The 24,134-nt window shown below is 47.5% G+C and overlaps 2 protein-coding genes across 3 annotated transcripts in view; both read right to left on the bottom strand.

Annotated features, from left to right (window-relative positions):
- ATG16L2 (autophagy related 16 like 2) overlaps positions 1 to 17,744 on the bottom strand; it is a 31,864-nt gene extending 14,120 nt beyond the window's left edge. Inside the window, exons 1-8 of one of the 2 annotated variants that reach the window (XM_081952873.1) lie at positions 17,593 to 17,744; positions 10,789 to 10,882; positions 8,181 to 8,301; positions 5,012 to 5,085; positions 3,282 to 3,524; positions 2,258 to 2,323; positions 1,510 to 1,608; positions 890 to 952 (exon numbers count right to left, since the gene is read on the bottom strand). In XM_081952873.1, the coding sequence (XP_081808999.1) occupies positions 890 to 952; positions 1,510 to 1,608; positions 2,258 to 2,323; positions 3,282 to 3,524; positions 5,012 to 5,085; positions 8,181 to 8,301; positions 10,789 to 10,882; positions 17,593 to 17,704 (872 nt within the window). In that variant the 5' untranslated portion in view covers positions 17,705 to 17,744. The remainder of the gene's footprint in view (positions 1 to 889; positions 953 to 1,509; positions 1,609 to 2,257; positions 2,324 to 3,281; positions 3,525 to 5,011; positions 5,086 to 8,180; positions 8,302 to 10,788; positions 10,883 to 17,592) is intronic. The other variant, XM_081952874.1, reaches the window with a different exon arrangement.
- A 5,608-nt stretch (positions 17,745 to 23,352) lies between these two features.
- Positions 23,353 to 24,134, bottom strand: part of LOC309391621 (disintegrin and metalloproteinase domain-containing protein 21-like) — a gene marked incomplete at its 5' end in the record, with an annotated part of 40,226 nt that continues 39,444 nt past the window's right edge. The window contains one exon of the mRNA XM_081952293.1: positions 23,353 to 23,680. Coding sequence (XP_081808419.1) covers positions 23,468 to 23,680 — 213 coding nt within the window. The 3' untranslated portion in view covers positions 23,353 to 23,467. The remainder of the gene's footprint in view (positions 23,681 to 24,134) is intronic.

Genomic DNA, 24,134 nt, shown 5'->3' with positions numbered 1-24,134 from the left:
TTGCCAACCATGTGGCCTGGTGGGAGTGGCTTGCTGGCCATGTGACCGGGTGGGAGTGGCTTGCCAGCCATGTCGCTGGGTGGGAGTGGCTTGCCAGCCATGTGGCTGGGTGGGAGTGGCTTGCCAGCCATGTGGACGCGTGGGAGTGGCTTGCCAGCCAGTGACCAGGTGGGCATGGCCACCTTGTAAAATGTGGTGAAACTCACTTAACAACGCTCTTGCTTAGCAACCAAAATGTTGGCTCAGAAACTCTGGCATTTGAAGCACACAAGTCTTAAAGCTCTCAAGTTACAAGACCCTCGCACCCCTAACCCCTTAGAACTCCCCCCCCCTGGGGTGTTCAAACTTGACAGCTTTAAGACTTGTGGACTTCAACTCCCAGAATTCCTCCTCCGGTCATGTTGGCTCAGGAACTCTGGCATTGAAGTGTGCAAGTCTTAAAGCTGTCAAGTTACAAGACCCTTGCACCCCTAACCCTTTAGGAAAAAGAAACCCCAGGGGTGTTCAAAGTTGACAGCTTTAAGACTTGTGGACTTCAACTCCCAGAATTCCTCCTCTCGCTCTTCCTCTTGATGATGTGCGGACGGGCGGGGGGAGGGAGTTGGAACCGGTTCTAAACGGCACTGTAGATTTGTGGAACCTCTACTATAGAAGAGGTTAGAACTGGCAGGAACCCACCCCTGGGCCGGCCGTATGCGCGGAAGGTGCATGCGGAAGGACCAGTGGTAAGGAAATGTGCAACCCACCACTGTCCAGAATGTATGGATGCCATTGTAAAACTGCCCGATTGCAAGAGCGCATGGATTTTGGAAATAGACCCATCGGGTGTTTCTTTTTAAAAAAATATTTTTTCCGTCCAAGACCAGGAAGGGCGGAGTAAACCACTTACTCAAACCAGCCTTTCATCACCTGCTTGTACCTGGCGGTGCTGAGCGAAGTGGCAGAGGCCGACCTGAGGAAGAAAAAGGAAAGCAGGGATGGGGAAAACCTTTCGGTGCGCTCCGATCCATCGAAGGAAGACCGGGGGGGGGGGGGGGGGGGAGCGGGGAAAAAGGTAGTCCTCAAATTACAACCGTTCGTTTCGGGACCGTTCAAAGCGACAGTGGCAGTGAAAAAAATGAAGGTCGCCAGTGACGGTCACCTGACTACCACCCTCCCGTGGTTGCTGAGACCGTCGTAAATACGAGTCAGTTGCCAAGTGTCTGAATTTTGATCACATGATGCCCAAGGATGCTGGAAAGCGAAAACCAGACGTAAGTTCCTGTTCCCACTGCCGTCATAACTCTGAACAGTCACTAAGCGAATGGCTGTAAGTCAAGGACCGCCTGCAGGCAGGAGAGATCACCTGCTAAAGCAGGGGTGTCCAAACTTGAGAACTTTAAGACTTGTGGACTTCAATTCCCAGAATTCCCCAGCCAGCATGGCTGGCTGGGGAATTCTGGGAGTTGAAGTCCACAAGTCTTAAAGTTCTCAAGTTTGGACACCCCTGTGCTAAAGGTAACCCCTTACCTGAAGGGCCTTTTCCACAATTTTTCAGCTCCTTTCTTCTCTTCGGAGTCCTGTCTGTTGGCCGATTTCTTCTCTCCTGTTTTCATTTTTTCTGAGTCTCTAATGAAGGAGAACGTTCAGAAGAAACTTTTAAAACATTTCAGTTAAAGTATTGCTCTGTTTCCTCCCGGGTAGTGTGGCCTAGAGGTGGAGCTCTAGCCTCACAATCAGGTGGGCTGTGAGTTCGATCCTAGGTAGAGCCAGATATTTCTCTCTCTGGGCACAACGAGACTATATCTGCCGAACAAAGCTCCCCCCTGGTGACAGGAAAGGCATCCGGCCAGTAAAATACTCTCTGCTAGCTCCAGTTTCCCAGACTCCATCCCGCAAGCCATTATGGGGTCGCTAAAAGGATCTGACTGCTCAGTTTCCTCCTGATCTTTTCTTAATTTTATTTTATTCCTTATTGATTTGCTAAACGTATACGCCAAATGTTTACGTCTGGTTTCTAGCAAAATCACACCTGCCAGCAAAAGACGGGTTTGATTAACGACCAGGGGGGTTCGCTTAATGACCGGGGCGTTTGCCTAAAGACACCCCAAAAGGAGAAGGAATCTGTTACGGTCAAGGGATGACCCTTTGGGGACTTACGACTGTCCTGGCCAGCTCAGCAACCGTCGTAAGTGGAAGACTGCCTGTATGGACACCTGCCAGGTGGGGTGACACCCGAGGAGGACGTTTGCACAGGCTTGAGATATGGCAAACTCACATCTTTACGCTGAGTATGGAGCTGGTGGCCGCCTGCAGATCCCTGGTGAGTTGGGTTTGCTTCTCCCTGCGAGGGAAAAAAAGAGGAGAGATTGACCTATTTTATTTTACTTTGGAAAGTTTTGGAAGCTTGGAACCAACTTCCAGGGGAGGGAATAGGTGAGACAACAGCAACTGAGTTTAAACGTGCTTGGGACGAACCCCTGTGCATCGCCCGAAAAAAAATTAAAGAAGAGAATATTAAAATAGTAATTAAAAACTCTTAACAGTTCAAACGAAAAAAGACAATAAAATAAACAAACTCAAAGGGCAAACTGGATGCAATCAAGTCTTTCTAAGTTCCTCAGCTTGGCTGTTTGCTTGCAAACGTCTCAAGACCCAACTAGGGAACATCATCAGTGCTAGTAGGGAAAGGGGTTTGTGGAGAGGAGGAGGAGGAGGAGGAGGAGGAAGAGGAATGCCTGGTTATTTGGTGCTCTCTGAGCTTTGTTTTTTTGCAGACGTTTCATGACCCAACTAGGGAACATCATCAGTGCTAGAAGGGAGTGGGGTTTGGAGAGAGAAGGAGGAAGAATAGGAGGGGGAAGTGGAAGAAGAGAAGAAGAAGAAGAAGAGGGGAAGGAGGAGGAGGACTGTGGGGTCCTTGGTGCTCTCTGAGCTTGGTCGTTTCCCTGCAGACATTTCATGACCCAGCTAGGTAACATCATCAGTGCAAGAAGAGAGTGGAGTTTGAGGTAGTGGTGGGGAAGAAGAGGAGGAGGAGGAAGAGAGGAAGACAACCGATGACTGTGGGGTCCTTGGTGGTCTCTGAGCTTGGTCATTTTCTTGCAGACGTTTCATGACCCAATTGGGGAACCTCATCAGTGCAACTGCCCAATTCTTCTCGGCACTGATGATATTCCCCAGCTAGGTGAAGAAACGTCTGCAAGAAAACAACCGAGCTTGGAGAGCACCTAGGGCCCCTCCAGGTCTTCAAAGAGCCCCCCCCCCCCCGCATCTGACTCAGCTCCCGACCCCCTCCTCACCTTTCGATCCTCTGGTTCTCCTGCTGGGCCCAGTCCGCCTTCCTCTGCAGGACCTGCTGGAGTAGCTGCTCCCCCTTTTCCTGGGCCTGGCGAAATGCCCTCTCCTGCTGCTGGAAAAGCCTCTGCAGAGAATCGTACTGGGATTTCTGGGCGCCGTTCCTGCCCCGCAGCTCCTCCGCCTGGCTTTGCAGTTGGCAGCGCCAGCCCTGCAGAGTCGACAGTTGGCAGCTCAGAACGGCCAGCCTGAAATAGAGGAACGGGGGAGACGTTTGCTTCCTCCCAAAATCTCACCTTCGGGGCAATAAAACAGGGGCATGTCCGGACTTCTTCTATTTATTTGATTTCCCCTCCCCCCCCCCCCAAGCCTGCCTTTTATTACTTTACATAATAAGTCACTCAAGGTGGTGCATGTACCTAATTCTCCTTCCTCCTGTTTTCCCAACGACAACCCTGCGAGGAAGGTTAGGCTGAGTGTGGGAGATGGATGGGCTCCAAAGTCATCCAACTGGTTTTCGTGCCTAAGGCGGGACTAGAACTCCCAGCCTCCTGGTGACTGGCCCAAAGTCATCCAACTGGTTTTCGTGCCTAAGGCAGAACTAGAACTCCCAGCCTCCTGGTGACTGGCCCAAAGTCATCCAACTGGTTTTCGTGCCTAAGGCAGAACTAGAACTCCCAGCCTCCTGGTGACTGGCCCAAAGTCATCCAACTGGCTTTCATGCCTAAGGCAGAACTAGAACTCCCAGCCTCCTGGTGACTGGCCCAAAGTCATCCAACTGGTTTTCGTGCCTAAGGCGGGACTAGAACTCCCAGCCTCCTGGTGACTGGCCCAAAGTCATCCAACTGGTTTTCGTGCCTAAGGCGGGACTAGAACTCCCAGCCTCCTGGTGACTGGCCCAAAGTCATCCAACTGGCTTTCGTGCCTTAGGCAGAACTAGAACTCCCAGCCTCCTGGTGACTGGCCCAATGTCACCCAGCCGGCTTTCATGCCTTAGGCAGAACTAGAACTCCCAGCCTCCTGGTGACTGGCCCAATGTCACCCAGCCGGCTTTCATGCCTAAGGCAGAACTAGAACTCCCAGCCTCCTGGTGACTGGCCCAAAGTCATCCAACTGGCTTTCATGCCTAAGGCAGAACTAGAACTCCCAGCCTCCTGGTGACTGGCCCAAAGTCATCCAACTGGCTTTCATGCCTTAGGCGGGACTAGAACTCCCAGCCTCCTGGTGACTGGCCCAATGTCACCCAGCCGGCTTTCATGCCTAAGGCAGAACTAGAACTCCCAGCCTCCAGGTGACTGGCCCAAAGTTATCCAACTGGCTTTCATGCCTAAGGCAGAACTAGAACTCCCAGCCTCCTGGTGACTGGCCCAAAGTCATCCAACTGGTTTTCGTGCCTTAGGCGGGACTAGAACTCCCAGCCTCCTAGTATATAAGCCAGCACCGTAGCCCCCTACACCCAACTGAAAGTCAGTTGGGTGCCTAAACCAATCAACAGGAGACGGTGAATTCTAGTCCCGCCTTAGCACGAAAGCCAGGAGAGCCTGCTGGGGAATTCTGGGAGCTGAAGTCCAAACACCTTAAAGCTGCCACAGTTGGGGCTCACAGGTAAAGAATGCCAAGGATCCCCCTTTGCCCCCCCCCCAAGAGCCCAGCTCTCAAATAACCCCGTCCATCTTCCACCTGGGGCAAGAGGTCCAGGCTTCCAGGCCTGCACCTAGAGAGAGAGAGCCCTTACCTGTCCTTCTGGTCCCCCAGTGCCGCATCCTTCGCTTGGAGTACCTGGTTCAATTCATACACCTTGTAGGCCATCTGCAAGGCAGAGAAAGACGTTGTCCAGGCAGTGGTGGTGGGATCCTACCAGTTTAACAACCGGTGCTGCGATTGCTCGTTTCGCTGCGTGCGCAATTTACCAAAACTTACCTTCCATGTGACTTCTTGGTAATGCAGATGAGGTGCGGCAATCCGCGCTGCTGCGCTAATCAGCTGAGAGGATATAAGTAAGTAAAGCGCCAAGGGCAGGCGGACAGGCGGACCAACCTGATTGTTGGAGCTACTAGTTCGGTCTCAGCTGGTCGGTGGAGCTACCGGTTTGCTCCGAAAATCAGCTGAGAACAAACCAGTAGCTCCATTAATCAGCTGAGACTGAACTGGTAGCTCCAACAATCAGGTTGGCCCGCCTGCCTGCCCTTGGCGCTAGTTTGCTCTCAGCTGATAGTCGGAGCTACCGGTTCTCTCTCAGCTGATCGTCGGAGCTACCGGTTCTCTCTCAGCTGATCGTCGGAGCTACCGGTTCTCTCTCAGCTGATCGTCGGAGCTACCGGTTCTCTCTCAGCTGATCGTCGGAGCTACCGGTTCTCTTTCAGCTGATCGTCGGAGCTACCGGTTCTCTTTCAGCTGATCGTCGGAGCTACCGGTTCTCTTTCAGCTGATCGTCGGAGCTACCGGTTCTCTTTCAGCTGATCGTCGGAGCTACCGGTTCTCTCTCAGCTGATTGTCGGAGCTACCGGTTCTCTTTCAGCTGATTGTCGGAGCTACCGGTTCTCTTTCAGCTGATCGTCGGAGCTACCGGTTCTCTTTCAGCTGATTGTCGGAGCTACCGGTTCTCTTTCAGCTGATCGTCGGAGCTACCGGTTCTCTCTCAGCTGATCGTCGGAGCTACCGGTTCTCTCTCAGCTGATCGTCGGAGCTACCGGTTCTCTCTCAGCTGATCGTCGGAGCTACCGGTTCTCTTTCAGCTGATTGTCGGAGCTACCGGTTCTCTCTCAGCTGATCGTCGGAGCTACCGGTTCTCTTTCAGCTGATCGTCGGAGCTACCGGTTCTCTCTCAGCTGATCGTCGGAGCTACCGGTTCTCTCTCAGCTGATCGTCGGAGCTACCGGTTCTCTTTCAGCTGATTGTCGGAGCTACCGGTTCTCTCTCAGCTGATCGTCGGAGCTACCAGTTCTCTCTCAGCTGATCGTCGGAGCTACCGGTTCTCTCTCAGCTGATCGTCGGAGCTACCGGTTCTCTTTCAGCTGATTGTCGGAGCTACCGGTTCTCTCTCAGCTGATCGTCGGAGCTACCGGTTCTCTTTCAGCTGATCGTCGGAGCTACCGGTTCTCTCTCAGCTGATCGTCGGAGCTACCAGTTCTCTCTCAGCTGATCGTCGGAGCTACCGGTTCTCTTTCAGCTGATCGTCGGAGCTACCGGTTCTCTTTCAGCTGATTGTCGGAGCTACCGGTTCTCTCTCAGCTGATCGTCGGAGCTACCAGTTCTCTCTCAGCTGATCGTCGGAGCTACCGGTTCTCTTTCAGCTGATCGTCGGAGCTACCGGTTCTCTCTCAGCTGATCGTCGGAGCTACCAGTTCTCTCTCAGCTGATCGTCGGAGCTACCGGTTCTCTTTCAGCTGATTGTCGGAGCTACCGGTTCTCTCTCAGCTGATCGTCGGAGCTACCGGTTCTCTTTCAGCTGATTGTCGGAGCTACCGGTTCTCTCTCAGCTGATCGTCGGAGCTACCGGTTCTCTTTCAGCTGATTGTCGGAGCTACCGGTTCTCTCTCAGCTGATCGTTGGAGCTACCGGTTCATCTGAACCGGTCCGAACCGGCTGAATCTCACCCCTGCTGTCAGGTCATTTTTGTGTCTCCAGGTAAGCAAATCCTCAGGTCACAAAAACAAGGAAGACTTCAAGAACTTCAGGGCATCATGAGAAGTCACGATTTCCTCCCTAGATTTATTTGTGCTTTAGAAGGTCTGTGGTCATCACAGCCTCTGGGGGGGCAACGATGACTTCACGGAGCATTCAGAATAACTCCTCTTGCTTCTGAATCAAGAGTGGACCTATTTCAATGGCTAAACCACTGAAGCTCAGAAATCTCCCCCTGTGGGAGTGGGAAACTCTCTCTTCCTGTAGCAAACCTGGTTTACGTCTAGTCCTCGACTTACAACTGTTTGTTTAGTGGCTGTTAGAAGTTGCAATGGCATGGAAAAAAAGGGACTTATGAAAAAAGGGGTGGGATTGAAAAATTTTAGCAACTGCTTCTCTGCCCGGTTGCTGAGGGCGTGGCAATTGGGAGTGTGGCCTACTCAGCCTCCGGCACCACTGCCAGTGGGGGTGTTTTCGCCCTCCCCAGGCTGCAGAGGCTTTTCTCGAGCCTCAGGAGGGCGAAAACAGCCTCCCCCAGGCTCTGGAGGCTGAAAACAAACCCATTTCCAGACTTCCAGAAGGCCCGTGTGGGCCCTGCACTTACCTTGGCATCCAAAACGGGCTGCGTGGGGACTCCTGGGAGGGGAGGGGCCAGCCAGTCCTTGCAACTACCGCTTCGGCGAACCAGATGTAAAATTAGCATCCGGATCTCCTGAACTGATCCGAACCGCCTGAATTCTGCTTAGGACAGTCTTTCCCACTTACGACCATTGCAGCCCACCCGTGATCACATGATAAAAATTCCGGTGCTTGGCAACCGGCTCGTATTTATGACGCTCGCAGTGTCCTGGCATGGTGTGACCTCCTCCTGACGAGCAAAGTCAGGCGAACTGGATGCTAATTTTACATCTCCAAACCGGTAGTTGCAAGGACTGGCTGGCCTCGCCCCTCCCAGGAGTCTCCACGCAGCCTGTTTTGGGGAAGTGGCTACTTTAACAGCTGCAGCGACTCACTTAACAACTGGGGCAAGAAAGGTTGTAAGATGGGGCCAAACTGACTAAGCAACTGTCTCCCTTGGCCACAGAGGTTTGGGGCTCAATTGTGGTCGTAAGCTGAGGACCAAGGCTACCTGTACATTATGCCAGGCAAGAAAGCTTGATCGCTTTGGCTTCTTCAAGAAGTTCTCCAGATGCCACAATCTTCTCCAGATCTTCTTCTTACCAGCCCTATCATTGCTCCTGCGAGGTTCTCCCGCCCAAAGACCCAGGTCCGAAGCTTACCTCCCCATTGGCCGTCTCCAACTGCAAGAGGCTGGCTTTGTGACGATTCTGAAGGCACGTCAACAGCGTTGAAGGATCCCAAACTGTGCCAGGGACGCAAGCGGAAGACGGATGGTTGGAGCTGCAGGCAAATGGCATTCTTGGTTAGAAACCAGAACCTTAATCTAGAAAGAGGACTTTGAGTGAAACTGACCGGAAGCTAGTCTGCAGTTGCCCAGGGTGTCCTGTCACAAATGCATCTGACCCAACCAGATCTGTGGTTGGATAACAGAATAACAACGTTGGAGAGGACCTTGGAGGTCTTCTAGTCCAACCTCTGCTCAGGTAGGAAGCCCTGTAACATTTCAGACAAAGGACTGTCTTTGATCTTCTCTTAAAAGCCTCCAGGGATTGAGCATCCTCAGCTTCTGGTGGCCAGTAGTTCCACTGCTTAACTACTGCTTTGGCAAACCAGATGTAAAATTAGCATCCGGATCTCCTGAACTGATCCGAACCGCCTGAATTCTGCTTAGGACACCACGGAATGACATGGAGGTTGTTTGAAAAGTAGGCTTTGTCTTATCTGGGTCTGAGCCAGATCTGACCACAGTGTGGCCTACCAGCAAAGATGGGGAAGAAAAAGAATGAAAACCTATCAAGGAAGCCCTCAGAACGGATGTCTATCCCAGGCCTTCATCAAATCTCCAAAAATACTCTGCAGGAGCTCCTCCCTAACAGACAACGAAGTTGCATTTTTCGCTTCTTCAAGAGCCAACTGGACTTTCTGGTTTGAAAAATTTGAAAAACCAGGAAGTCCAGTTTCCTCTGGAAGGAAAAAAAAAAGCACCTTTGGGGCAACCGTGACCTGGATGACCTCCATAGACAGACAATGAAGAGGACAATAAAGGTCAGCTCATACGTTGCAGGCACGTCGGAAAGGCTCAGTAGGATCTTTGACCAACACAACATATGGACACACTTCAAACCCAAGAGTAGGCTAAGGCAGAAGCTTGTTCACCCCAAGGGCAAAACAGCCAGATATAAACTGAGCAAGGTGGTATAAGCAGTGAGGCATGTGAAGATCTGCGCATTGGGGAAACAAAACAGCCACTTCACATGCGCATGGCACGACATAGGACGACAAACCCATCAGGACTAGATTCAGAGGTCCATCTGCACTTTAAAAGACAACGGCTGCTCTTTTGAAGACAGCAAAGTCCACATTTTGGACAGAGAGGACTGCTGGTTTGAAAGAGGGGTCAAAAGACGCCATCTTGGTCCAAATTGAAGAGCCCCTCTCTCAAGAGATGGGGAGGGATACGACATCATCTATCTCCAGTCTACAACACAGTCCTTTCAAGCAACTCCAAGGAGGCTCCACACCCATTTGCACCACTCAGGGGTCCCTGAGGACAGAGACAAACCTCCAAGTGGCCTCAAGGACCCTCTAAAAGGCTGCAAATGTCCAGGTGTCTGCAAGGAACATCAATCCTTCCATCCTTCACCATCTAGCCAGAGCTGAGGAAGCTTTTTGGATGAGAAGTGAAATGTTTTCAAAGAAAAAAACAGAAAGTCCAGCTGCCTCCTGAAAAAGCATCTTTGGGACAATCGTGAACCTGGATGATTGAGAATCTCTACGGACTTTGAGCTACACAATTTGGGGTGAAGACCCTTGGAATGGTTGTGGGAGTAGGGATGGATTTCCAGAGAGAGAGAAATTGCAGACTACAGGAACCAGTTGCACCACTCAGGGGACCCTGAGGACACAGATAAAACCTCCAGGTGGCCTCAATGACCCTCTCAAAGGATGCAGATGACCAGCTGTCTGCAAAGAGTATCAATCCTTCCCTTCCCCACCATCCAGTCAGAGCTGAAGAAGCTTCTTGGATGAGGAGCGAAACATCTTCAAAGAAAAACACAGAAAGTCCGGTTGCCTCTTGGAAAAAAATTGCACGATCTAGGGAAGGAAGGAAGAAAGCAAGATGGGGAAGGGACAGGAGGAAAGAAAGGAAGGGGGAGAGGGAGGGAGGCGGGGAAGGGGGAGAGTTACTGGCTTGGCAGCCTCTACAGCTGCTCCCTGGATCATGCCAGCTCAAATGATGGGCAGCTGATGCAGAGCCTGGCACATCAAGGGACCTGCAGCAGCCTTCCTTCCTTCCTGCTGGAATAGGGAGCGGCCCATTCAGCAAAGGAGAGCAGGACCCTTCCGTGAAATCCATTCGGGTCATGCTCCTGGCATGAGGCAGCCCTGCCCTCCCTTTTCAGTTTCCCACAAGAAACCATGCCGGATTCTGCAGCTCGTCTGCCCCATCCCCATCCCTTCTTCCCTCCTCAGATGATTGACATCTGCTTAGCTACCCTCCTAGGTCCCCAATTCAACTGCTGAAACCTGCGAGAATTTGCACACACTCCCTATTCAAATGGCTTCGCCTGAAATGGAGTCCCTAGTCCTCATGATGCTTGTTTGCTTGTTTCTTTATTTTTGTCTCCAAGGTTCTAGCTTTTCTCCTACAGAGAACTGTGGTTCTCTGAAGCAGCGGAAGAATGGCCTTGCGGCGAGACGGGCGACAAACCAATTCAATAAGTTAGAACAGAAGACAAAACAAAGACAGCCTGAATTTTGGGTTACCTGCAAGCGGGACCTGCCATCTGAGGATCTCCAGAGGGGATTTGAAACGGCACAGAAAATTCAACCAAGTTGGATTTTTCTAGCACTTTGGTATCTGTAAGACAGGAAAGAAAACATCAGCTACGAGAACAAAGAGAAAAGTAACGATTAATATTATTATTATTCCAGGGAACCAGTTTATTATGCCTTGGTAAGGGCACACTTGGAATACGGCATCCAGTTTTGGTCACCCCAGTGTAAAAAAGATGTGGATATTCTAGAAAGAGTGCAGAGAAGAGCAAGAAAGAGGATTAGGGGACTGGAGGATAAAACATACGGTAGGAGGAACGGTTGCAGGAACTGGGCCTGGCTAGTTTAGTGAAGGGAAGGACCAGGGGAGACAGGATAGCAGTCTTCCAATATATTGAGGGGCTGCTCCAAAGAAGAGAGAGTCAAGCTATCCTCCAAAGCCCCCGAAGGCCATATAAGAAGCAATGGATGGAAACTAATCAAGCAGAGAAGCAACCTGGAAATAAGGATAAATTTCCTGACACTGAGGACAATTAACCAGTGGAACAGCTTGCCACCAGAAGTTATGGGTGCTTCATTACTGGAGATTTTTAAGAAGAAACTGGACAGCCATTTATCTGGAATGGTGCTTGACCAGGGGGTTGGACTAGATGACCTCTGAGGTTTCCTTCAACTCTGGTTTTCCTGGGCCAATCACCAGGGCCAAACTCCTGGGCCAATCACCAGGAGACAGGGGGTTCTAGTTCTGCCTTAAGATGAATGCCAGCTGGAAGACTTTGGGCCAATCACCTGGGAAGCGAGCAATGGCAAACCACAACTGAAAACCTTGGCATTCACCAGGGGTCAACAATGAGTTGAAGCTTTACACAAAAACTATTTCAGTTGCCGTCAATGAATCCCGAAAAGACACTCAAGGCACGTTTGACCTGCCAGCCGTATCGCTCCATTAAGCAATCAAAGGCAAGTCAAACTTAATTAACAACCGTTGAGAACACCGTAAGATTTCAGCTGACTAATGGGCCGAATATAATTACTACAGGATTACACCTGTTAAAGTCATTACACGCAAGGGATCCCAGTCTATTGTTGTGCAACGTCCACAGCGTTTTTCTAAGTGCTGCAACCGGCATCATCTTGGGAGTCAAACTCAATGGCTGGCTTTGAGTTTGCATCCTTGCGTTTCCTATCATTATGTGAATGGGATCAGCAATCCCCTCGGTTAAGTGCTTTGCTTTACCTTATAATGCCTTTTTTTCAATGTTTTAGAATGGAAGGGGAAGGGAACAGAATGGAATAGAATAGAATAGGAGAAGGAATAGAATAGAATTGGAATGGAATAGGAATAAGAATAGGAATAAGAATAGAACAGAACAAAGAATAGGAATAGAATAGGAGAAGGAATAGAGTAGAGTAGGGTAGAGTAGAATAGAATATGAACTAAGAATAGAATAGAACAAAGAATAGGAATAGGAATGGAATAGAATAGAACAACAGAGTTGGAAGGGACCTTGGAGGTCTTCTAGTCCAACCCCCTGGTCAGGCAGAAAACCCCATAGAACATTAGAACAGAATATTGGCTAAGTGAGATCAATCACACAAGGATTTTGTCTCCGGTGCAGAAACTCTCAGTATACATACAAACAACAAAGTGGTAAGTCGGAGATCATAAATCTTAAGATACAAACAACACTTGATCAAACATAATATATCAGTAGGAGGAGGTCATAGGAAAGATGAGAATGTGAGAAAGTTTTCATTTTATGTTTTAGAAGAGGGTCTAAACCAGGGGTGTCCAAACTTGGGAACTTTAAGACTTGTGGACTTCAACTCCCAGAATTCCCCAGCCATGGGAATTCTGGGAGTTGAAGTCCACAAGTCTTAAAGTTCCCAAGTTTGGACACCCCTGATCTAAACCTTCCTAATGCCACGACCCTTTAATACAGTTAAATATATATGATGTGGTGACCCCCAACCATAAAATTATTTTATGTTTTCCGTATTTTTTCGAAAAGATGTGTTTTCCGATGGTCTTAGGCGACCCCTGTGAAAGGGTCGTTCGACCCCCAAAGGGCTCCCGACCCACAGGTTGAGAACCACCGTTTTAGAATGTTATAAAATATTTTTTACTTTACTTTATGATGTCTTTGTTTCAATATTTTATCTCACTTGACTGTACAATGGCCTTTTTCAATATTTGATTTTACAGGCAGTTCTCGACTTACAGCAGTTCACTTAGTGACTGTTCAAAGTTGCAACGGCACTGAAAAAAGTGACCCAGGGCCGTTTTTCACACTTTTGATCCTGGCAGCATCCCCAGGGTCAAGTGACTGACATTCAGCTGCTTAATGACCACGTGATCCACTTAACAACTATCGTGATCCACTTTTTTCACGGCTATTGCAACCTCAAATGGTCACTGAACGAGTCGGGGACTTCCTGCATTCAGTGTGCAACAACAAGGGGAGGCAAACCTCTCTCTCCTTTGTGGAAACCGGAAACCAGAGCCGGTTGTGTTGCACACATCCCGGTGGGATAAATCTGTCAGTGTACGAGAGTTCATGAATTGGTATAGACATGGTAACAGGTCAGCCAATGGGGACTGCTTGGTGACTCAGACGGCTCTGAGCTTGGCTGTGGCTTAGATTGACTGATCTGAATATACACGAGTTTCCTCTGTATCATATAGCTTCTCTTCTCTGCTTCTGTGTTTCTGGGCTTCAGGGATTCTGGTTCTGCTGCATGGGTATTGTATACATGCATCATGCTTTATATTATTGTATATAAAGAAGTTTCTTATATAAATGAATCCTGCTGAATTACCATATTTTTCAGAGTATAAGATGCACCTTCCCCCCCCCCAAAAAAAGAGGGTGAAAATTTCAGTGTGTCTTATACACTGAATACAGCATTTTTGGCCCTTAAACCCACCCCGCACGTCCCGTTTTTCACACAAAATGGACACGCAGAGGGTTTGAGAGACCTGCAAAGTGCTCCTGGAGGCTGGGGAGGGAAAAACGAGCGAAAAATGGGCCAGTTTTTGCCCCCCCCCCACAGCCCCCAGGAGCACTCTACAAACCTCTCAAAGCCTATGCATGCTGATTTTTTTGCAAAACACGGGCCCGTTTTCATGAAAAATGGGCCGTTTGTTGCTCATTTTGCCCCCCTCTAGCCCCCAGGAGCACTTTGTTTTTCACACAAAAAAAAAAAAAAAGAGGCGTGCAGAGTGCAAAAGTTTTTTTAAAAAAAATCTTCAAAATCTTGGTGCGTTTTATACTCCGGTGCATCTTATAGTCCCAAAAATACGGTTATTTACTTGTGTGCCGCTTGGATCACAGCAAACTCTAACACAATCTCATATTTTCTTTTCCTGCTCCTGTCTTCCAAGCTGACCTTTTAAACTTCGCATTACTCAGCAAAATCATTTCCTGTTTTGCTTTTCAAAGCGTGTGCAGTTTGTCCAAAAAGGGAACTCACACATCCTTTTTGTTCTTGCAGAATGACACCCTGGCGAAGACTGGCTGTTTGTTTTAAGCTCTTGGTCTTGTTTTGTTTTTACAATTTATTTGTATGTTTTCCTTTATGCTTTGTGAACAGTGTATTGCCTGGGTCAATTGCTTGCATATGAATGCTTTCCCAGCTCCTAATTTCCAATTTTATTATCCAAGCATTTATCAAGTGAATCCCATGTTCAAAAGTGTCTTCTTTAATAATAATAATAATAATAATAATAATAATAATAATAATAATAATAATAATAATAATAATAATAATAATAATAATAATAATAATAATAATAATAATAATAATAATAATAATAATAATAATAATAATAATAATAATAATAATAATAAATTATTATTATTATTATTATTCTTTCTCGTTTAGCTTTCACATCCATCTATCCGTTTCTGCGCAATCTAAATTTTTTTTTTTAATTACCTCTTCTTCTCTCTTGTCCGTTCCTTGTTTTTCCAATACTGTGCAAATACAATGAGCTCTTTCTCTTAAGAACATATATTCTACTCTTCAAGGGATATAATAGGAGTAACAGCTAAAAGTGGCAGCTTCTTAGATTTTATTAGAATACAGGGTGTCCTTGACTTACAACCATTTGTTTAGTGACCGTTCGGAGTTACAACAGCGCTGAGGAAAGCGACTTTTCACACTTATGACCATTGCAGCATCTGCATGGTCAGGCGGTCAAAATTCAGCCGCTTGGCAACTGGCTCGTATTTATGACGGTTCCAGCAATAAACGTCGTAAAATGGTGAAAAATTCACCGAACAAATCTTTCACTTAGCAACCGACTCACATTTATGACGGTTGCAGTGTCCTGAGGTCACGCAATCCCTTTTTGCGACCTCCTGATGAGCAAAATCAACGGGAAAGCCAGATTCATTTAACAACCGGGTTACTAAATGAACAATTGCAGCGATTCACTTAATGACTGAGAAAAGGGAGGTCGTAAAATGGGGCAAAACTAACTGAACAGATGTCTCACTTAGCCACAGGAGTTTTGGGCTTAATGGAGGTCGTAAGTCGAAGACTGCCTGTATAGGGAGTCCTCGATTTATGACCATTCGCTTAGCGACCGTTCAAAGTTACAACGGCACTGAAAAAAATTGATTTATGATTGGTCCCCCACACTGGAGACAGAATACAAAGCTGTCTTTGCAACCGGTTAAATGTCCTTTCTTTTCTTTTTTTTGCAAAATGGCTTTTTATCCCCCGCTTTGTGTCAAGATAAAACCGTGGATAATGAAGGATATTTTAGAAAGAACCAGGGAGAGAATGCCAGAGGTTGCAAATCAAAATTTTATTGCATTTCTTAAAATTTGCACGCTGGGAAAAATAAAAGTCAGAAATTAGTTTGAAAAGATAAAACAGGCTCTAAAAAAAAACAGAGTTTCCAACAGCAACCAAAATAATCCCAGCTCTCAGAATTCCATCCTCCCTCTGTAGACGACTTAGTTTGTGTCTTGAATGTTAATTCCTGGCTTTTAAAAAAGTGATTTTTAAAAAAAAAAGTTTATTTATTTATTTTTGTTACCTAATAAAACTTCTTTTGTGAACAGACTGTTGTCCAAATTCCCCCTTTAACATTCCCACCCAAAAAAATAATTCATTTTACATTATATTTCCATTGTTTCCAGTTTTACCCATATTACTTTTCTCCTCCTATTTTCCCGTTTCTAGTTTTTGACATGTACAGTTTTTCTTTCTCCTTAAAAATAAACAATTTATCATTTCTTTTCCATCTATTTTCCCTTAACAATAGGAATTTCAATTTTTTTATAATCAACATAACATAATTATTTAACAGCTTTAAGTTTCTTAATATAATTCCCACAGGTTCTAATTTAAAATATTTTGACCTTGTTTACAATACTTCTTTCTGCTGACTCATAACATTCTACTTATTCTGCTATTTCTAAATTTTCTTTTCTTTTCTTCTTCTTTTTATGTGTCTTATATCTTTTCTTCTGTAGTTTCCCACTCACTTTTCGATAGATTTTTTGAGTATCTTTCCCCCAAATTTCTCCTTCCCATCTCCCCTTATTTCTCTCTTTATTTTTGGCAAGTTTCTTTTTCGGATGCCCTTTTTAAAAAGTGATTTTTGAAGAGTTTTTCAATCTTGGCCACCTGAAGATGGGTGGACTTCAACTCCCAGAATTCCCTAGCCAGCCATGGCTGGCTAGGGAATTCTGGGAGTTGAAGTCCACCCATCTTCAAGTGGCAGGCTGGGGAAATCTGGGAGTTGAAGTCATTTTCAAGTGGCCAAGCTTGCAACGGCACTGAAAAGAGTCACTTATTCCCAGTCCTCACATTTATGACCGTCACAACATTGCCCAGAGTCACATGATCAAATTTCGGGTTATGTAATTTACGACATTCCGGGAGTCACGCAATCCTCCACATATGACCTTCCCAGCTGGCTTCGGACAAGTTGATGGGGGGAGCCCGATTTACTTAACGACCGTGTGACTTATTTAATGACTGCATCGAATGACTTAACAACCGTGGCCACCCAGGTTGTGAAATGCGGCAAAATCACACACCTGCCTCGCTTAGAAATGTCGGACTCCGAAGTTGTTGTAAGGCGGGGACATACACACGCACACCTGGTCATGCGTGCATATTCCCTGTGTATTTCTGTGCAAAATGTTCTGGTTTGTCTGTATCTCCCTGGGCACAAAAGATGAAGCGACAGGGGAGGGGTCCAAATGACAGACACAGAGTTGGAAGGGACCTTGTAGGTCATCTAGTCCAACCCCAGCCCCCTTCGCCCAAGCAGGAGACCCTACACCATTTCTGACAGATGGCATTTGGGTTTGGGGGCCAGCCCCTTCTTTGCCCCCTCCTCCCAATGGCAGGCAGCCTCTGGGTGTGTGCAGAGCGCCCCGGGGTTTCCCTTTTTCTCTCCCCCTTACAGGACAGATATTGGGCGCGGGCAGAGCGCTTCCCGACCCCTTCACCGTCTCCCCTCCAGCAATGCAACCTCTGGGCCAGTGCAGAGAGCCCCGCCGCCCCTTTTTCCTGCCCTACCCTCCGGCAGGGCAGCCTCTGGGCAAGTGCAAAGCGCCCCTCCACCACCACCTCCGGCCCCTTCACGGTCTCACCTGCAGCAATGCAACCTCTGAGCGCGTGCAAAGCGCCCCCGAGGCCCTTTTCACCGTCTTCCCTCCAGCAATGCAACCTCTTTCACCCCCACCCCCCTCCGAATGTGCAAGGCAGCCTCTAGGCGCGTGCAGAGCGCCGCTCGGCCCCCTTTCCCCTTGCGGGCCATTCACTCACAGGCTTGCACCAGATCCGAGAAGCGCGCCTTCTGCGCCCGGTCGCGCTGCTGCAGCTGCCGGACGATGTGGCGCTTCCAGCGGCGGCGGCGGCACAAGCCTCCCTCGGCCATGGCCGGCTCTGGCGCTGCCCGGAGGTTCGAGCGGGCCCGGGACAGGGAAGAGAGGCGGCGGCGGCGGCGGAGGGAAGTCCCCGTGACGTCATCGGGAGGGGAGGGGCCAGAGTGGGGAAATCCCAGCGCTCGCCGCCTTCGCCAACCTGGCGCCCGCTGCACCTCTCCGCCTCTCTGCAGCTCGTGGTCTGTGTGTGTGTGTGTGTGTGTGTGTTTCCTTCCCCCCGCCCACGAAGCGGGGGCCACTTTTGGGGAGGGGGGGGCGAAATGTGGCCGCCCCCTGCCCCGGCATCCGTGAGCCCGCGGGCGCCCAGAAGGGAGTCTCTACCTGTAAAGACCCCCCCGCCCCTCCCCGCTTCCTTTCGGTCCCTGGGCTCGGCCCTCGACTTCGCCCCGAGAAGGGAGCGCCAGGAGCCTCCGCCCGGAGAGATTTTCTTTCCGCGATCGTTTACGTTGGTTAACGATCCCGCGTCTTCTGATTTGCAAACGAAAGACATCGATAGAAGAGAATCTTTCGGGTTCAGGGGTGAAATGTGGGGGTCCTTGGTGGTCTCTCATCTGGCTGGTTTTCTTGGAGACGTTTTACGACCCAACTAGGGAACATCATCAGTGCTAGAAGGGAGTGGGCTTTATGAAGTGAGCAAAAGGAGGACGACTGTGGGATCCTTGGTGTCTTCTGAGCTAGATGGCTTTCTTGAAGACGTTTCACGACCCAGCTAGGGAACATCATCAGTGCTGGAGGAGGGGGAGAAGGAGGAGATCTATGGGCCCTTGGTGGGCTGTGGGCTTGGTGGTTTTATTGCAGATGTTTGATGACCCAACTAGAGAAGTTATCAGTACTAAAAGGGAGTGAGGTTTGCAGAGAGGAGGAGGAGGAATAAGGCATCCTTGGTAGTCTCTGAGGTGGGTGGTTTTCTTGGAGACCTTTTATGACCCAGCTGGGGAACAGCATCAGCGATAGTGGAGGAGGTCAATGGGCCCTTGGTTTGCTTGGTGGTTTTCTTGTAGACATTTGATGACCCAACTAGATAATGTTATCAGTAGTAAAAAGGTTGAGTAATAAAAGGCAGTGAGGTTTGCAGAGAGGAAGAGGAGGAGGAGGAGGAGGAGAAGAAGAAGATGATCAGGCATCCTTAGTGCTCTCTGAGCTTGCTGGTGTTTTGCAGATGTTTCATGACCGAACCAGGTAATACCATGAGTAGAAGATGGGGTTTTATGGAGAGGAGGAGGAGGAGGAGGAGGAGGAGGAGGAGGAGGAGGAGGAGGAGGAGGAGGAGGAGGAGGAGGAGGAGGAGGAGGAGGAGGAGGAGGAGGAATATGGTATCCTTGGTGCTTTCTGAACTTGGTGATGTTTTTGCAGACATTTCATGACCCAACAAGGTAACATCATCAGTGCTAGAAGACTGAGGGTGGGGGAGTTGTGGAGAAGAGGAGGAGGAGGAGGGGCAGGGGGAGGGGGAGCATTGTAGGCTTCTTGGTGCTCTGTGAGCTGGGTGGTTTTCTTCCTTCAGAGGGGTGAGGAGAAGGATGAAGGATCTTGCAAGACACAGATCTAAAGTCCCGGGGTGGGGGGGAGAGGATGAGCAAAGAAACACCCCTCCAGATGTGGCAGCCAAGACTCAAAATCAGGATTGGGTCATTCCTGCTGGTGTTCTATAACCTTCCCTCCTCTCGTTTTATCTTTATTTATTTTAAGTCCTGCCACTTCGCCATATTCTTCTATTTGTTCTAAAAGTTTCAGTCCAGATTGTAGCGGATCTTCCAAAATAAACGTGAAATAACCTGCAAATACCTGTAATTTGTATTCTTCTTTCTTAATTCTCATCCCCTTTAGTTCTTCATTTTGACTTATCTTTCTATTTAATATCTCTAATGTTAGCACAAATAATAATGGGGATAACGGACATCCTTGTCTTGTGCCTTTCATAATATTAACCTTCTCTGTCATTTCTCCATTTACCATTACTTTTGCTACCTGTTTATTGAAAATTGTTTTAATCATATTCATAAATCTCTCCCCAAACTGTATAGCCTGGAATTGCCCCGTTCACATTGTCAAACGCCTTCTGCGCGTCTAGGAACATCAATGGCATTTGCTTCCCTCCCCTCCTCTGAACCGTTTTCAATATGAACTTCTTGGGCAGGAACTGGGGAAATGGTTTTAGGCAGTTCAGAGGCGGTGAGGATAAAAATAAAGCCCTATCAAAAAAAAAAAAAAAAAAGGCCGCGGGAAAAGAGCATCTGGGCAGAGATGGACATTTTATTCCTGAGAAGAAGAAAAAGAAAATCAATGGAGGCCTGCGGAAAAGGCCTGGAGGAAGACAGGAAGGACATAAAAAGGATTTTAAGCTGATTAATATAATACAGCAATGTTAGTTGCTCAGCCCTTGCAAAACTGTCTATTAAACTACTAAACCTATTTACAAATTGTTAGCCTGTCATCTGTAAACTCTAATAACAACATAATAGTTAACAGAGAAGATTGTATTATATTAATCAGCATTAGGTAAAGGTTCCCCCGCGTATATGTGATAGTCGTTCCCGACTCTAGGGGGCGGTGCTCATCTCCATTTCAAAGCCGAAGAACAAGCGCTGTCCGAAGACGTCTCCGTGGTCATGTGGCCGGCATGACTAAACGCCGAAGGCTCACGGAGCGCTGTTACCGTCCCACCAAAGGTGGTTCCTGTTTTTCTACTTGCATTTTTTACGTGCTTTCAAACTGCTAGGTTGGCAGAAGCTGGGACAAGGAACGGGAGCTCACTCCGTTATGCTGCACTAGGGATTCGAACTGCTGAACTGCCAACCTCTCTGATCGACAAGCTCAGTGTCTTAGCCACTGAGCCACCGCTCATAATCCTCAGCATTATAATCAGCATTATAATAATCATAATAATCAGCATTATTATTATTATATTAATCACCATTGATATTATATTACATTACATTATATTAATCAGCATTCAAATAGGAAGGATGTTACATGTATATGTATATGTGTTTGTTTTTTCTTGTTTTTAAAGACACAAATTTTTAATGTCTCGTGTTTTTTTTTTTATTCTTTTGTACTTTTTAAAAAAAAAAACATTTTGGTATTTGGTATTTTAAAATTCTTGGAATAAACATTTTACTACCGGCATATAATTCCTTAGTTTGTTTCCAAGCTTAGATGAAGGCCCTGGTTATAATTTCTGGAATGCTAGCTAGGTTGAGGATAAATTATGGGGATAAACTTATTCCCCAAAGCACCTGAAGGCAGGACAAGAAATAACAGATGGAAACTAATCAAGGAGTGAAGCAACCTGGAACTAAGGAGGAATTTCCTGCAGGAACAATTTTTTTCATTTAATTAACTAATCGTTGGACAACTTGCCACCAGAAATTGTGGGTGCTCTATCATTGGAGGTTTTGAAGAAGAGGCTGGACAATTGCTTGTCTGGAATGTTGTAGCGTCTCCAGCTTGACATGGGGTTGGACTAGAGGACCTCCAAGATCCCTTTCAACTCTTATTCCAAGTTAGATCTGTTCATCCAAGTTTAATCAACTTTATAAAGTATTTCAGGTATAAAAGTTTTAGGCTTTCCCAGCATTCTGTAGTCCTGAGCTTCCACCCTAAAAACAATACTGGCACACTTACATTTCAGTTACATTTCTGCTGCTAAGTTGTTAAGTGAATTTCACCCCATTTTATGACCTTGCCATTGTGCTTAAATGAATCACTGCCATTGTTAAATTAGTCACACAGTTGTTAAGTGAATCCGGCTTCTCCATTGACTTTCCTGGTCAATAGGTCCCAAAAGCGAGATCACGTGACTTTGGGATGCTGCAACCGTCGTTAAGTGTGAAGAATGGTTGTAAGTGACTTCTTTCCAGAGCCGCTGTTAACTTTGAATGGTGACTAAATGAGCTGTTGTAAGTCAAGGACTATCTGTAGCTGCTTCCCAATGAGTCACTTTTTTCAACGCAACTTCGCAAAGCCACTAAATCAGGGGTGTCCAAACTTGGGAACTTTAAGACTTGTGGACTTCAACTCCCAGAATTCCCCAGCCAGCTGGCTGGGGAATTCTGGGAGTTGAAGTCCACAAGTCTTAAAGTTCCCAAGTTTGGACACCCCTGCACTAAATGAACGGTCGTCAGTCCAGGACGGCCTCTTATCATGAGAAGATTTGCTGAGATTCGCTACCATAATTTTCACCCTGTTCCCCTCTCTCTGCTTTGGCTTTGTTTATTTATTTGACTCCAAAACAAGCATCCTTTTTAAACTTTGTACTCCAATTTCACTTTTGCTCCTGTGTTTGTGGCCTTGAACTTGCAACAACGCGGGGGGCGCAACGCAGACGGGGGACTCACCTGGCGGCCTCTTGTTTACACCCGTTCTTTTCAACACGGCTTGTGTGGGGACCTTTATTTTCACGCCAACATGCGGCTCAGGGCACGTGGCCCATCCTTCTGCCTCCAAGCCAGGCCAACGTCTTTTTGTTTTGTTTTCCACGCTTTTAAAATAAGATTCATCAAAATGTAAAAGACAATTCAAAAAAGCATGATAGAAAAGCAGGAGGGAAAGAAGGGAGGGAGGGAGGGTTTGTATTTGTGTGTGTGTGTGTGTGTGTGTGCAAAGCAGCTTCATGGTTTTTTTCTATCCATTTTCAAGGCTTTTTGGCCTGTTTTGGGGGCTTTTTTAGTCCTGTGTTGGGGGGCTTTTTTCAGCCCGTTTTTGAGGCATTTTGGCCTATGGGGGATGGGGGGGTGTCGGACCGTTTTTTAGGCTTTTTCCATCCTGTTTTTGTAGCTTTTTTTGGCCCGTTTTTGAGGCATTTTTGACCCATGGGAGGGGGGTTGACCCATTTTTTAGGCTTTTTCAGCCCATTTTGAGGGCACTTTTGGGGGCGTTTTTAAGGCTTTTTCGGCCCATTTTTAAGGCTTTTTGGGGTAGTTTTTGTGGGGGGAAACAGGCTGAAAAAAGCCTCGAAAATGAGCCCCCAAAAAGCCTCAAAAACGGGCCGAACAAAGCCCTGAAAAAGGCCAAGAAACAGCCCGAAAACAGGGAGTGTGGAAGCCAACAAATGGTTGGGGCTTCGGCAATATTCGGTCTATAAGACGCACAGACATTTTCACCCCCTTTTGGGAGACAAAAAAGAGTCTCTCATAGTCTGAAAAACATGGTAGATTTCAGTTGGTTTTAAGGCAGGGGTGTCCAAACTTGGGAACTTTAAGACTTGTGGACTTCAACTCCCAGAATTCCCCAGCCAGCTCGGCTGGCTGGGGAATTCTGGGAGTTGAAGTCCACAAGTCTTAAAGTTCCCAAGTTTGGACACCCGTTTTAAGGGAACGTGCAAGGATGTGTGGCCAACATTACAACCTCCTGAAAGATGAAGGCTAATGAAAATTGGAGAGAGAGGTCCTTCAAAGACGAGGACGCGATCTTGAAAAAATCCATTTGCCAGGAAAGTTTTCCTGCAGAGGGCACACAGAGACAGCAAGTCGTTGTTTTATTGACCGGGTAAATTCTCATTTTAATTCCTGCTGGAACAGAACTTGAAAGATGCACAGAGGAATAGCCGAAGGAGATCCCACGCCCCTCAAGGGTTTTGGGAGGCGATTTCCGGAATGTCAGGGAATGCAAATAATGGTCAAAAATAGGAGTGTGTGTGAAGAAGCCCCCCACCTTATTTGAAGACTGGAGTGTCCAAGCCAAGAAACAGGATATTTTATGCAACGGCAGAAGATTCCGTGGAAAAAATAACGGTTCAGGTGGGGCTGACTAATCTAGGTGGCGAAGGTGACGTCTAATCTGGATTTCCCAGCTCTGGAGGTAGACATGGCACTTTTCAGTTCCGGGCTTTTAACATAGGGAAGATTTCTTTGATTTTCCACTTCAATGGTGATTTTGGACTTTTGGAGCCTCCTGGAAGAAGAGCTTCTCATGTCGCTACGTGACCGCTTCACGCCGGTCTTGGAGGATCTGCCTCTCAGGGATCTCTAGAAGAGACAGAGGGGGTGGGGGTGGGGAATAGGATTACTATAACTCAGATGTGAGCAACTATGGTCCCTTTACGACCTGTAGACTTCAACTCCCAGAATTCCTGAGCTAAATATGGCCTCTTTATGACCTGTGGACTTCAACTCCCAGAATTCCTGAGCTAAATATGGCCTCTTTATGACCTGTGGACTTCAACTCCCAGAATTCCTGAGCTAAATATGGCCTCTTTAAGATCCGTGGACTTCAACTCCCAGAATTCCTGAGCTAAATATGGTCTCTTTATGACCCGTGGACTTCAACTCCCAGAAATGCAGCATTCTGTGTTGTGTGCCAGCATTTTTACTGTGTTTCTAAATTTAGGTGAAATGCTAATATATATTGCAGGTCCATCTATGATATGCGGCAGGCGGAAAAATGAATAAATATTATTTCTGAGATGGTGGCAGAAGCCTC

This window comes from Natrix helvetica (genome assembly GCF_964273705.1).
Source record: "Natrix helvetica genome assembly, chromosome: 4".
NCBI classification, from domain to species: domain Eukaryota; kingdom Metazoa; phylum Chordata; class Lepidosauria; order Squamata; family Natricidae; genus Natrix; species Natrix helvetica.
The sequence above is the reverse complement of the archived record's forward strand: the minus strand, read 5'-3'. Positions and strand labels throughout refer to the sequence as shown.